General features: G+C 36.8%; 1 protein-coding gene across 1 annotated transcript in view; it reads right to left on the bottom strand.

The window, feature by feature from the left end:
- Positions 1–14,930, bottom strand: part of APP (amyloid beta precursor protein) — a 180,423-nt gene that overhangs the window by 37,121 nt on the left and 128,372 nt on the right. Inside the window, exons 10-11 of the mRNA XM_085297964.1 lie at positions 12,215–12,343; positions 9,979–10,078 (exon numbers count right to left, since the gene is read on the bottom strand). Coding sequence (XP_085154090.1) covers positions 9,979–10,078; positions 12,215–12,343 — 229 coding nt within the window. The remainder of the gene's footprint in view (positions 1–9,978; positions 10,079–12,214; positions 12,344–14,930) is intronic.

Below are 14,930 nucleotides of genomic sequence, written 5' to 3'. Positions count from 1 at the left end.
GGAAAAATCCACATAAATTTTCATCCTAGATAAGCAGGTTATTAGTCTTAAAGCTGAAACTGCCCTACAAATGCCCTAAACTAAAAAAAAAAAAAAAATCTATGAAATTTTATTGTCTCATTTTCTATTCTGATAAAAATGATCAGAGTTACTTGCCGACCTTATAATACACAGTAAAATCCAGAATCACACTAGAAGTTATAACTCTTCCCATTTCCAACACCTGAAAAAAGTCAGTTACTCATAACTTTCTAAAAATATTTCTGAAGGTCAAAGTACAAATCTCACACGAATTTTTGACATGTATTGAGCTGCTCTGAGGCAGCTAGGGAACTATTTTTATTACTTAGGAAATTAAATAATCTACAAATATATATATATATAAATATATTTAAGTTTTAATTTACTGCACCTGATTCTCCTCATCACAGAATTGCATTTTAGATTTGACTCACTTGTAYTAATTTAAATCAGAATTCACCAAAACTGAACTCCGCAGCATCTGCCTCAGAGAAAATACTTTTGGGCTATTTATTAACTGTAKTTTCAGCACTTGATAGGCCAAATGTAACCTGGCTTATCTGAGTATTCTAGAGACACATTCATTAGGTATAGCAAAAATATATATTAAGGGGTACATGTCCTATTTTGATAGCTTCTTTGTCATTTGTCATATAGATGATTTAATAGCAAGGAGCAKAACAATGAAAGGAGTGGAATCCCCACCTAGTTAGAGTTATTCAAGAAAATACATTTTTCAATTAAATTGGGCATATGAGAATCCCACAGCAGGAGAAAGCTATGCTGATGAAAAATTGCTTCATTTGTAACCTCACATGCACAGGAACTGGCTGTTAGGAGATTACTGCAATATTTCTATCAATCCAGCTATTCTGYAAAACCATACATCCTCAGTAATTCTTCTCCTTCTTTAGCCTTATAATAAGAACATGTCTAGCAAGAATAGATCAGATACTCTCGCCAGTAACAAGCACCCAAGCATCTTCATGGAGCCCCCCTGAACAGCAAGTTATGCCTGAGTAAAAGAAAACTTAGCACATCACTGGTCTGCCCTTCATCTCAGGATGCCTGACCACAGTCACACGCTTCAGACTTCAGTGTTTAAATTCATTTGGATGAAAAGTCCAGAGACTTGTTCTAGGAGCAATGATTGCAGCTATAGCTCTATAAGCCACATACTGAGCACACATAGCTTGCGTTGACAGCCTGGGACTGATGCGCAGCAGACAYGTAACAGTTTGCTAGCACAGGAAAATGGATGCCCAACTCTAAGATCATTAATTCGCTTCTTTTATAATTTAACATTTCCTATTARGAATTTAATCTTAGATGTAATTATGCAGAATGACAAAACTCTTTTTTAAAACCAGGTCATTATGAAAGAAAATCTACCATTCAACAGCTAGGATGAACTGGAAGCTGCTGCTGCATTGCTTATATCGCTATGATTCTGGGCTGCTTTGGTGCTCATGGATATAGATATCAGAAACTTGGTTTAAGACAGCAGGGAGAGGGGTTTGGTTGAGGTGTCTCCACACCCACTGGTAAAGGYTGGGGCACAAAAGCACAAGGAAGCCTTAAAGTTTCCCCAAACCATTCCTTTTTAGCTTAACTGTGGGCCCTTTGCATCAAGCATTTCAAAAACACCTTTCACCTGCTTCAGATGCACACATTTCTAAATAAAGGCATACATATATCCAGTGYGCCAAAAAACTCCCTGTAGCAAAAAGCAATGAAATTTCCATAAGTGGTTAATATTTCACTGAACGAGTCCCTCTCCACCTGACTGAAAGCTACACATTCACAGAAAGTCAAGCTCTCCTAAGCTAACCTTCCTTCAGATCATATTTGCAAGCTGGAGAACTTCAAGATTTTTTCAGACTTTAGTTATCCATGTAGTAAAAGAGCAACATTTTAAATTTGGCACAAGATAAGCTAGCTCATTAATTCCTTAAGTATAGTGGCAGAAGCAATTATTAGGGACTACAAAAGAGAGAGGCTGAGAAAAGCCATACTGCTGCACAGAACAGTAAAATCAGACTTAAAAAATGCACTAGGTTAAGGTCATGTGAGAAAAATTTCAATACCACCATGTATTTTCTCTGTAACCTCTGAAAAACAAGTATTCCAGCTTCACTTTTTACTTACACCAAAGAGAGAACAGAGTAGCAAACCAAATCAAACACATTTATTTACATATCTAACTATGGGGTAATCATGACCTACAATGCTTTTTAAAACAAAATATATCCATTATATTGATTTGAAATAATATATGTTCGACACTTGCATACAATTGTAATCTCTCTACCAATAGAAACAACAGTCTCCAAGACAGAATTTCTCAGACTCTTGTCTGAAAGTTATCAGAAAATAACATGTGAAATGGCTGGAAAGTTAGAACCAAAATCCTAAACAAATCCACACTTTCCTGTGCGTACAATCAAACAAGGAAAAATAGGAGAGACTACAAACTAACAGCAGACAACTCTTCAAAGTTTGGTGCAATTTTAACTCCAGGATGAAAATCCATCATGCATAAGCTCCTCTGTACACTCCTCCAAAATGGTGTATTACAAAATAAAAGCTGTGAAATGGATGCAAGTTCCTGGTTTCCAACTAAATCTCTTGCCACTRTGATTTCTCTGTTCACAAACTTCCTGTGGGACCTGCAGCAGGGATGATAATTTCCTCTTTAAGGACTAGCATATATGAAAAAAAATACTTGGGCTCGAATAAGAGAACTAGAAAGGATACAGAATAGAGACTTCCAGCAAGACCTGCCAGTGCAGGAGAGAGTGCTATAAGCTATATAGCTATAAGCTCCTATTGAAAATTGAGCTTTCAATTTCCCCTGCTAAAAGATGCACTATTTAGAATGAAACATTTAAATACTCTCCGGAATAGGGGATGTCCAGAATATTAATAGTTTGTTTCTGATCTACAAGTCAATAATTATCAGAAGTTCCTGGTTTCTAATTTTAGCACTTGAATCACTAGACCAGATGTCCTCAAAGGTGCAAACGAAACAGAACAGTGTTTTTCAAACAAAAAGAAAAATATTCTTGTAACATATTTTGTGAGATGATTTAGTTCTGAYCAAATTTCTGAGAAGTGGACGAAAAGAAAGATGCCCCACATCTTTCCTGAAACACTCTTCCCCAGCTGATCCAAAGACATGTGAAGCCATTCATCTCTCTCACAACATCTACAGATCTGCAGGAAGCTTGTTCTTGTCTAAAATCATGTTCACAATATTTATGAGATTAAAAGAGGGCTTGTGCACACAGAAATCAGGATTCATATCTTTCCTGAAGAACAGTAGTTCTCATGGCAAGATACAATAGACCATTTAGCTACAAAAGATGAGGAGGATATAGTATGGTAGCAATAAAGGCATTTGAGAACATCAATGTCAGTGAAGTGTATTTATATCTATTTTAATCATCTCCTATTCTCTGCCTAATTTTCTATGACAGTCAAATAATCTGGACAGAAAATAAGGGTTGCTTGGAAGAGGAAAATGTTGCATCTGTTTCTGGGACTTTTTTTTCTTTTCTAATCTGCAGCAAAAAAAWTTTTTTTAAACTAGTGCACAGAGCTGAGCCTCCAAGCCAGAGAAATAGCAGAGGCTTCTCACCTCTTTGAAGCTGCCTAATGGTGTGCAGAAGTTACAAGGCCTGCAGCAACATATAACTGTCACTGAGGCTGCTGGCCATCTTTGCCTGTTAAAATATAGCAGAGTTAAGGGAGGACATTGGTGGAACAAGGTGATGTATTCTGTTTTTAAGGGRGTTCAAACAAATAGCTCAATTGTATCTTGTTGTGGTATTTAAATCAAAAGGGAAGCACTTTACACAGAAGACAAAATGGCAAAACTAGTGGCACAGTAAACATTGTAATGAAAACTATGATGATATAAAAAACTTAAAAATCCCTAAAAGAAAAACTGAAGTAAATATAAACTAGTCAAATACTATCAAAAGCAATGCCCTTGGGTGGAAGAGGTCTTAATTATTTATCAGATAGTTCACCTAGATCATATCAGTATTTAAGCATACAACAACTACTTAAACAGTGTTTAAGGCTTAAAGTAGAATTYGTTTGCTTTTATAGGAGAACTCTGCTATTTTTAACCATGGGTGACCCAGCAATAAATTTTTTTTGCTAGAGTTCCAACAATTCATCTATTCAATTGAGTGCTATGGGGCTTTAAGGGAGAAGATAAAGGTAAATCACTGTATCACAGAAAATTCTAAGTTTTCTTTGGAAAACTAAGGTTATTGGATATGCATAAATATGTCACATCAATTATAGGGAGAAAACACAGGCACAGTTAGTGCTGGAAGTTAATCTGAGTATCTGTGCAAATACGTGTTTCTCTGAAGGCTACTTGAGACTGCTTATTCCAGTCATGTTATCCTCCTAAGCAAAGGAGGCAGAGCAGAACAGGAGGAACAGGAAGTTAATATGATACAGCACAGGCATAGCTCAACTACGTTCTGAAAACTAGAAGCTAGGCTTCACAGTATGTTAGGGTGAAACCTGCACATAATTGTACTGCTTCCAGAAAATCTGTTTGGGGTTCACTGAAAAATTTCTGCATGCTGTAGATACACCCATGAAATCCAAACGAAGAGCTGCTGCCACAAAAAATGTGCCAGTTTTACCGAGTGGAAACTTTTTACAGGGTGGAAACTTCATACCTAGGATTTGGCAAAGATGACATTGCCTTGCCTCTGCAATAGAAGGCACTCCTACCCAACCAAGCATCTGGGACAATTTGGAAACTAAAATTCCAGATGACAAACATGATCTCCTGAATTGCAGAAAGTATTAAATATTAGCAGGACTAGTCCACCTTCCCTCAGCTAYAGATTTTTACAACAACTGCAGCTGTACACTGGATTTGTGGCTGTTTATTTTACCCTGGGTTAGAAATTCAACCCTATTTGTGTCTTTTTAAAAAATACAAGGAAATACTGCCTGTAAAGTATGGTTAACTAGAAACAGAGAGGAATTGCTTCAGAAAAACAGCTCTACATCCCTACATCTCTAGTTTCCCAATGCTCAATGTACTTCTCTGCATCCATYCATCTAGTCCTAGGAACTGTCTCAAATCAACAATCAAGTTATCCTTTCTAGTGCATTTTCTCAGAGTCTCCTTCTCTGGAGATATTCAAAATGCACCTGGATGCAATCATGTCTAACATGCTCTAGGTGACCCTGCTTTAGCAGGGTGGTTGGACTAGATGATCTCCAGAGGTCCCTTCCAACCTCAACCATTCTGTGATTATGTAAGTCAATCTTGGAGGAAGACTACAGCTCTCTTCCYAATTTCTAACTTCAGTCTCCTTGCCCAACATAAATATTTTCTRATCTAACATACTGAAACTGAGTCATACAGTAAATATCGTTCTTATTTGATATGAACTATATATAAGCCATTCTATATTATATGAATGCCATATTATAACAGCATTCTAACAAGCTATTGACACATTTAACATATGTCAAGTTGCCTTTATTATTCTGATACCTCTATGTAGCAACCCAACTTGAAATAAAGGYGCAGAAATCGTACACATCCTCTTTCAGTGATTTTAGTATTATTTGGAAGGAAGCTTTCTCTTCATCTAAATCTTAAGGTAGCAAGTATATGGAACAGTTACAGGAAAAGGAGGTGCTGAGGACTTTTTTCAAGTTCCTACTGTTGTCTGAAAGAGATTTTTAGCTACATATTCAAAGCAACATTTTGAGGGAGATAATGAAAGAGACAATCACAAAAGAATGGCACCCACCAGGGCAGGTCAAATTTGCTTTTTCAAAGCCTCCAAGGTTGTGTTTTGGTTTTGCAATATCTAACCAAAAACCATGATGGTTTCCATTTTGGATTGACAACCTGTGGCAATCATTATTGCTCTCAGAACCTCTAGGAAGATACCACAGCATGAATGGAAAAGAGTACACTAATTGAGTTCATGGAAATAAAAGCAGCAAGGCTGAGAGTTCATTGTAGGAAATCAACARTCAGTTGATTCTTCACAGATCCTGAGTCTGTAGCTTGTCTTATATTTACAGCTGTCAACCTTTTTCTAAAAATATGTACAATATCTTCACAAGAAGTTGTGAACTGTGTGTCAAGAGGCAAAATTCTCTTGCTCAAATTTTTTTATGCTAAGCTGGAGTGTTCAGATACTTGAAATGGCATATTATCCACAGCACTCTGTATCCAGCTGAACACAAGTAATGATCTCCAGATCATGCTTTATCTGTCCTCTCTCCCTCCTATATGACATGAATGKGGCCATCACAACAATCTGCAGAAGAACAAGATAGAGGCAGTGGAATAGAATGATAAAGTAACAATAGCTTTAACTTATTTGCCAAGGAACAAACAAAATCACATTTTCTTACTTATTACTTGCTCATAACTGAGTGTTTCAGAGCTTAGTTACCATACTGCTGTAGTAGGCTGTGCTGAATATTTCATCAGTGGTGGGCTAGAAAACATGCAGTAAGGGACATCAGTCTGGAAACAGAGCAACAAAGATAAAAAATTCAGCTCGCCGCCTGCCCATTTGACTGATACATAGAGCTCTGATGTAGCTTCTGATTCAGAAGCTGTGCCACTGCCTGCAATAAATTACCTTTTATATACATGGATAAGCAGTCTAATCAAATAAGGATTTAAAGCAGGATGTGCTAAAAAGAATTGCTGATTCCCCTTAAAGTGTGCTATTGCTCCTTCTGAGGTCTTGGACATATTAAATAGTGTATTAGGTTTATCAGAGAGAAAAAGTGGGTAAAAATGTCACAGCAATCAAGTAATACACTCATCTACATCCACTCATCTATCTCTTCTCAGATTTTTGCCTCCATTCTCATATTCATGAGACAYGCTCCTATCCCTGAGAAACACTACTCATGGGCCATATGATGCAGAGAGTGACCTGGTTTGACATCTGCATCAAGTTCTTTGAGAAATCCTTTGCATCCAGAATGGCAAACAGGCTCCTACACAAGTATCTTGTTTAAACCTTCCAAACTTTGTCATAAAACTCATGGTCAGACAGATGGCTCTCTGCAACCCTTACACGGAGTCTTTACCCCTGCCCCAAAATAAAGTAGAGATAGTTAGCATTATTCTTGCTTTTACGTCTGGAATACAATACATGCTTGTCATCCTATGAGGACAAGGTTTACACTGCACATTTGTCAAGTGCTTAGCAGCAAAAACATGCTCCCTTCATGAAAGTGCTGCTCTCTATTTTTCAGAGTACTGTGGGTCTTCCTATGTATCCATATGCTCAACTGGAGACAAACAGTTGCAGATAAGGACTATGACTGATTTAAATTTTAGTCTAAATTTCTGCCATCATCTCTGCTGGAGTTGGGAAAATAACCACAGCTTTTGAAAGGCTGCTTTTAGCTCAGAAGTTGGATATTATTTTGGATTCAGCACCTTAAAACGATGGCTGTTTATCTGCTTTTTGAGATCAAGATCTTCAGAAATATCCTGTATTCGAAAGGAACTCCAACCAGCCAACTGCTAGATTGCGATTCAYCAGCATTAATTAAAAATATATTCAGACTGATAACAAAAATGTTCTGTAGGCACTTGCTATTCCCCAGCAACAACTTTCTATTCTACCTGATATTATTCAAATTCACTGCTCAGCATAAAGTTCTCAAAAGGTAACAGGAAGAGATCACAAGTGTGCACCTAATTTACAGGCCCATATACTTTCCTGTGAAATACGAACACCTATCTCTCAGGAGTGAACTTTTGGCAGTGGACTGTTGGGAAGACATGAAGAAAGTTTTAATTTATTTTTAGTTTAAGGTCATAAAAAATATCCAAGACTTGAGTGATTCAAATTTGTCAACAGCTGGTAACAGAGAAACTGTGCAAAATRAGGCATAATATTTCTAGCAATGAGAAAATCTAGTCAAAACTGGCACCTTATTAGACATTAGAGGAATTAACCACAAGGCATGAATTCACAGAAAACTAGATCTCATTTGTTCTGTTGCTTATGAAATGCTCATGAAACTACTTACTCAATTTACTGTTCATGAAACTACTTATTCAATTTAGAGGAAAACTATCTTTGCCAGAGCTATCTTCTAAAGTCAAGATTATTCATTCCTCAAGGTGAAAACCATTCGTGAAGAACTCAGCAGTACAGTGCAGAACCAGAAACTGTGAGTATAATAAACAGAAAAATAAACGAAAAGACTTGCCATCTTAGCTAACATCCTAGGCTGAGAAGAGCTTTTTTCAAATATGCTTCCTTACCTGCCATTTATTATTCAGAGGAAAAGATGTTCTTATCTTGGTATTCTTCAAATTTCCACTGACTCAGATTTTCTAAGTCAATGGTTCTTACCATTGGTATTTAATGAAACATTTGTCTTATTAATGAGAGTTGTACTATTTCTTGGAAATGTTACAAAGTACAATTTTATTAGTATTTTACTTCTCCACAGATTTGGCAGCTATAATAGATTTCTTCTTCCATGGGCTTAGGAAGAGCAACAAATTCAATAATTTCAGAAYAGATTTTAAACAGAATGATCAGTATTCAAGCTAGAAGGATGCTGTCTCCTTTAATAGGAAGGAATGATCTCAGTAACCTTCCTTCCATTAAAACCAATACGTAAAAGCAAGCATACAGTCAATGCTCTCAACAAGGAGAATGTTGATATCAAAAGAGTTAAGATGTCTTTTCAGTACTAAAAACTATTGTATCTAGGTACAGCCTGGAGTTGACAGGGCCTGCCTATACCTCCCAATWAAAGAATATATTTTTAGTTCTTTTTATCTTTGCAATACCTTGGAGAACTTTTGGTAAACCCAAAATTGCCAAAAATTAAAGTAGAGAAAAAGTACTTTAGAGACTATGACCACTTTTCCTTTGAGATATTTTAGCTTCCCTCACCCTATTGCAAAATAATATTCTACTAATTTCAGTCTCTTTTTCTTCACTAAAAATAAGTATTAAATTTGAGATTAGGAGTCTGATTTCTGTAAATCACATAGTAATTAATAGACTTTTGCTCCTATGTCACTTCAAAGYCTCTAAAGTTTCTATTCCATTTCAGTATTTAGGACAAAAAAAGAAAAATTAGAAGTATGTCCCCACCAACAAGCATTAATATTACCAACAACAGAAGAAATTGAAACTTCAGGTAAAAAACTCATGRGAATAATGGTGGCAGGGAAATAAAGCAAATTGAACATCTCAAAGACTTAACAACAGTATGGGCATTTCCTTTGCTGCAAAAATGATACAATTTCAAATCAGTTTTCTTTCTTTTTTCTTAAACTGTACTTGACAAGTACAGACCAAGGCTGTTGACTGTGGCTTATAATTGTGAAGAATCAAGACACATGGTGAAGGATGATTATTAATTTGACTATCTTTCTCTCCTCCCAATCCCTTCCCCAACTCACATAATGTGTCTCCTTCCTAACCAGCACTTTGGACAAGTGAATCCACCAGTACTCTYCTCATCCAAACCTTCCTCAGGCCCTAAACACATCCTTAGCCTTAACCAAATGGCACACACACCTCACTCCCTTGCTTTGAAAAGATATCARTAACTGATCTGGTTGACTGAAGCTGCTTATTTGTGAAATTAATCTAGTAAYTGCCATTTGATAGACTATGCATCTTGTGGAAAAAAAGTTGTTCCAAAGACAAAGGCCACCCYACCACTGACCTTTCCTTTCACCTATATACTATTTTTCTTATAGGTGCACATCAGAAACATGATAATAATTTAACAAACCTCATTATAATTTAATTTATAATTTTTAAAAAAGAGCAAACCTGTCAATGTGTCAGCTACAACAGTATATCAATAGGAAAAGTAAGACGATATATTTTAGCTTTTAGTGGTGACTTTTTATCATAGAATTTTTTTTTTCTGCATTAATAGTTTGCATACCAACTTCATCCTGGATCTCCTCAGCCACAGCAGGTACATTATAAAGGAAGGAGAGAGACTGGTTCATGCGTTCATATATCACACGTAGATGTGTCATAACCTGTGGAAAAATAAAAGTGTTTTAAGGAGGGGAATACTCCGGCTACTCGTCATTTCTGCAAATTTTATAGACTATATAAAGCAGACAATTTTCACTTGTGCTAGGTATAACACCTGGGTATAYTCTATGCACTGAAACTGTCAAACTCATTGCAAAATACACTTCTCACCTACAACTGCCAGATAAACTGTGTTCTGGGYCACAGATGCTCCTCCACAGCAACAACCTGAGACCACATGGGAATGATAAAGTAATTTAAGGTAAGGGGTTTACATTTGCTGTGAATCAGAGCATGTATGCAAGCAGCTATTGTGGCAGAAATTTACAGCCTTACTTACCCTTCAATAACTTGAACATTTGCTCATATCCTTAAGCATTCTGCACCACATACAAACCAAGTGAGACTCAACGATTGCTGGATCAACATATGTAAACCGTTTTTTTCTGTTTTCTTTTGTCTGAATATGGTAAAAAGAATCAGCTACTCTATGAAGAAAGCTTCAAATTTTCAGCTAAAAATAAAAACATATCTACATAGACGTTCTATTGTGTTGTCTCATGTGACTGCAACTCTATTGTTCCAGGTTGCTGCAGGCTGCTAGAGGTTGCATCACTATGTCTTGCATGACGCATGCTCCCCAGGGGACTCTCAGGAAGTACCACCTCTCTTTATTAGAGAGAAAAGCTGAAATGGATGACATAGTCTGATTGGGCAATCAGGTATACAGAATAAAATGGGTTGCAGACAGCAATTTCATTGAAGAACTGGAGTGGTTTCTTCAAATTGAAATATAGTACTTATGCTTTTGACTAAAATATTTTGTTTTCTATTTTCCACTGAAACAAAAAATTTCTACTAAATCCACTGGCCTACATCAACCAATCTTCTGACCAGTTCAGGAAGAAAAAATATTATCGAAATATTCATTCCTTAACTCTCCATACGTTGTTACTGCAATATTCCTATCATGCAGAATATATAGGGCCCTACAAAAAAAAAAAAAAAAAAAAGCACTATACTTCTTGCATCTAAATGTCAGATTCCATTTTTCCTTTACTTATGCTACCAACATACTTGTAGTTTGCAAATTTTCACCTTTTTTTGGTTAAATAATCCAGTGTTTTAGAAACTAAACAGCCCTGCTGGATGCAGACGGACATGCTTGAATGTTTCAGACATGCAAAAGCTGTCTAAGATCACTGCAGAAGACATTCAGAATTACACCTTTCCCCCTGTAGTAATTTCAAGATAACACAAACTCAATGTACAGGTCTGGCTGGAATAGACGTTTGAGAAGTCTAATATGTAAATTATGCCATTCATGGAGGTATATGGTTTTGATTTGGCTTTTAGTGATGCCAATCAATTCAAAAAGTGTGGGTGGAACAGAGCTTCCAATTGCATCCTGTAGAGGGAACAGAAGCAGATTCTGCAGATTATGGGGCACATTTTTAACAGCTCATCCATTACATCTGCAATTTTAATTGTTGTTTTGAAAGCCAGTTGCTTCTTCAGTCTTTTATTTATTTATTTGCTTTCTCACTCTCCACAACTGATGAGAGAAACACAAGGACTGTTCCAAAACATACACATTAAGGGCTGCAGTAACATTCAGTTAAAATGCCATGAATGACAGTGCCTATTTTTAAAAACATGTTAAACTCAGGTGCTTTGTAGGAATTGCATTTACAGACACTACAAGTACCCCTGCAATGACTACAGAAATGCTGGTCTCAGTCAAATGTCTATACCATTCCTGGTTCTGCCACTTCAGTTGAGGAAGCATAACAGTGTGTGGTAACTGAGTCTATTAAAGACGTTCTCTAAAGATGTTCTCAGTAGTATTATTTACCAAAGCAGTAATAAAGGCTCTGGGTATCACTGCTCTGGAGGACTCCACAGGAAATGCCCACAACTGACTCACTGCTTGGATAAATATTTCTTCTCAAAAGACAAATCATGTATACCCTATTCCTACATCGTTTTGTTTTAATCTGTTGCTGGAAAGCAGATTATCTCTTATTGCATGTAAAAGTGTACAGGAAGGAGTAAAGAAAAAAAAATTTTTTAATCAGTTGACAGTAACACAATAGTTAAGAACAAACATGATCCCATTAACCCTCTGTGAGGACTACCTGAGATCTGATTTGGGCAGCTTTCTTTGGGTCTACCATGCGGACATGTTCAAAGTGTTTGAGAGTATGCTGTCTGTCTTTCTGCTCAGCACGCACATACTTCTTCAGCATGTTGAATACATGACGAGGCTGTGAAGAAGAAACAAGAAAGAAAAATTGATTCAGTTTACAACAACGCATTTTACAGTTCCTTAGACCAGAGAAGTGTCTCAAAACAAAAGCAGAACCTGCAGCAACAACCTTCCAAAGGAAGATCTGACTCCTCTGGGGAGCACCTGATCACGCAGCCCTTCAGCAGGATGTACTGCTCAACCACAGCCACAGGCAGACATGAGAAGGCCTTCAGATACTGGAAAGAACTGGAAAGAAAGTCTAGCTGTTGCGTTTCCTTGTTTAACTGCTATGATGTCATCCCAACATGACAGGAATTGCTGTCTTAATATGCTAGTTGACATCTCTCCCACCATTCCTCTGAGTGGTGTTTCTATTCTTCCCACTAGACCTCTTCTCCTCTCCACTGCAGGGAGGAGTCCTCATCATTCAGGCTCTTAGTTCTGCAACTTTCACCACTACTAAGCAAATTTGTCCCAGAATATTCCCTGAAATCTGGTCTTAATCAGAAGCATTTCAACAAGTCCCCTATTATTTTGACTATCCAACAAGGATCAACGTCCATTGACTACAGTTAAACTTTAAAACCAAAAAAGATTACAATTGTTACATCTTAGCAACAGTAAACTGAATGCACATATCCAGATTCAAGGCAGAAGGTATACAGTCCTGGGCCTGCCCAACACCTATATAGAAGACCATCTGAAAGCACTATGCTATCCAAGCCAACTAATAGTCATCAGACTTCATTGCAAAACTCTTGAAAAAAAAAAATCAAGACTATTCTGTCCTGCTATGCCTTCAGGGAGAAATGGGAAAGGAACAGATACTTAGAAACTGAGTTGAGGTGAGGAAGGCGCACATCCAGAATACATAAGAGAAAGAAAAAAGGGCCACCTGCTTGGTTCTTTTCAAGGTACCCAACTTGGGTGTTGGATTTTAAAAAAATCTTACTCTATGTTTACCTTGCAGGTGACTTTAGTTAATAAAAGATATTAAATAAATGCCTTAAAGCTAGTGTGTGTACTGTCAAAGTAAGAAAGCAACCATTATGTGCAAAGATACAGTTGAATATGAATAGAAAAAGTCTGTAGCTGAAAGGAACATGAAAAATAGATATAGTCTGATGGTACCTGGGAGCAGTAAGCACAGACTTAAATTAAGAGGTCTAAGAAGAAAAGTATATTTCAATGTTCTTTTTCACTTTGTACAGGAACATAGTACCAAACCAAGGAAGCGTTCTCTAGTATTCAAGTAAGACATTCATTTTTAACTCGTTGCTTATGACGATTCTGGAAAAAACAACCAACCAAAAACAAAACAAAACAAAAATACCCCTCAGCTTGTGCTGTTCCTACATCCTACCTGATGCTGCTGAATGGTGAGAAAGATGCCATTGACATAGGTAGGAAAAAAGGAAATAGTGACCTTCTTGTGTACTACATTAAAGAATGAGTAGAAGTGGCAAACAACTCTAGGGACTGAAAGTGATAAAGGGGAGTGAAACAATAATGATAAAGGAAGTATTTGAGGCTCAATATACAGCATCCTGAAGAAGAAAGAACTGTTGGGGAAGCTGAAGCTTTAAGACTTAGAGTCACAGGGAAATATAGAGCCTAAACAAATTTAACATTTACACAAGTGATGAATACTAAGCTACAGAGCTCAAAGATTTAAGGATCAATTCAGCTTTAGAAAGGCAATGGATTTAAAAATGCCTGAAGAAAGTAAAACAAAGGTTATTTGAGAGATTTGTAGGACAGAAATAGAGAAATGGGAGGTGGCTACCTGACAAAGGATTAAATTTAGTGGTTCCATGAACTTCAGTTCATTCATGAGGAAAAATAAAACCTAAAGCCAAGAACCTTGGGAAAAGTTGCAGGAAACTGGGCAAATATTGGAAAGTAAGTAGCCTTTGTAACACTGTGGTAATGACAAAAACTGAAATGCCAACTGTGAAGCATTACAGGAACAAAGATTAGAAGACCCGAGGCTTACAGCACAAATGAAAATTCAAAGACTGATARTGTTGCTACTTTTATTGAAATTTCAGTTTTATTTGCCCCAAGAAACATCAAGATAGCTGGTTAGGGCAGATTAGAGAGAAGAGTATTAATTTCTGTTTCTTCAARTATTTCTTGAGGCATCTCCACTTATGTGTCACCAAGGCGAGAAGGGCATATTTTTCACTTCAGGATGTTTGTTCACTGCAATAGGTCAATGGAACATTTACATTAAGAGTTGTGACTTGACATTACCAGAATAACAATCTTGTAAACACCTGTCAAATACTGCTAACAGCAGTAGTCACTTGGGTAAACTGGCATCCAACTCTCAGTGCATTTTTTTGACATCGAAAAAAGCCTCAAATTATCACTAGCAAGAAGAAATGAATATGGATGCCTCAAGTATATCTGTCCAAGAAAGCTTCCTGTCATGGTGCTAGGAAACCATAATTAAAGCAGAGGACAATGCAAAACCAATATTAAATTTAAGGTGCTTTCTTACAGGAGCAATGACTTTGTTTTTTCTTAAGCAGAAAAAAATACTAGAAACACACTGCACATAGTTTGATAAGTCTACAGGGCTTTTTTTTTTTTTTTTT

Source organism: Rhea americana, unplaced genomic scaffold, assembly GCF_003343005.1.
Source record: "Rhea americana isolate MKP2758 unplaced genomic scaffold, rheAme1 scaffold_133, whole genome shotgun sequence".
Taxonomy (NCBI): Eukaryota; Metazoa; Chordata; class Aves; order Rheiformes; family Rheidae; genus Rhea; species Rhea americana.
The sequence above is the reverse complement of the archived record's forward strand: the minus strand, read 5'-3'. Positions and strand labels throughout refer to the sequence as shown.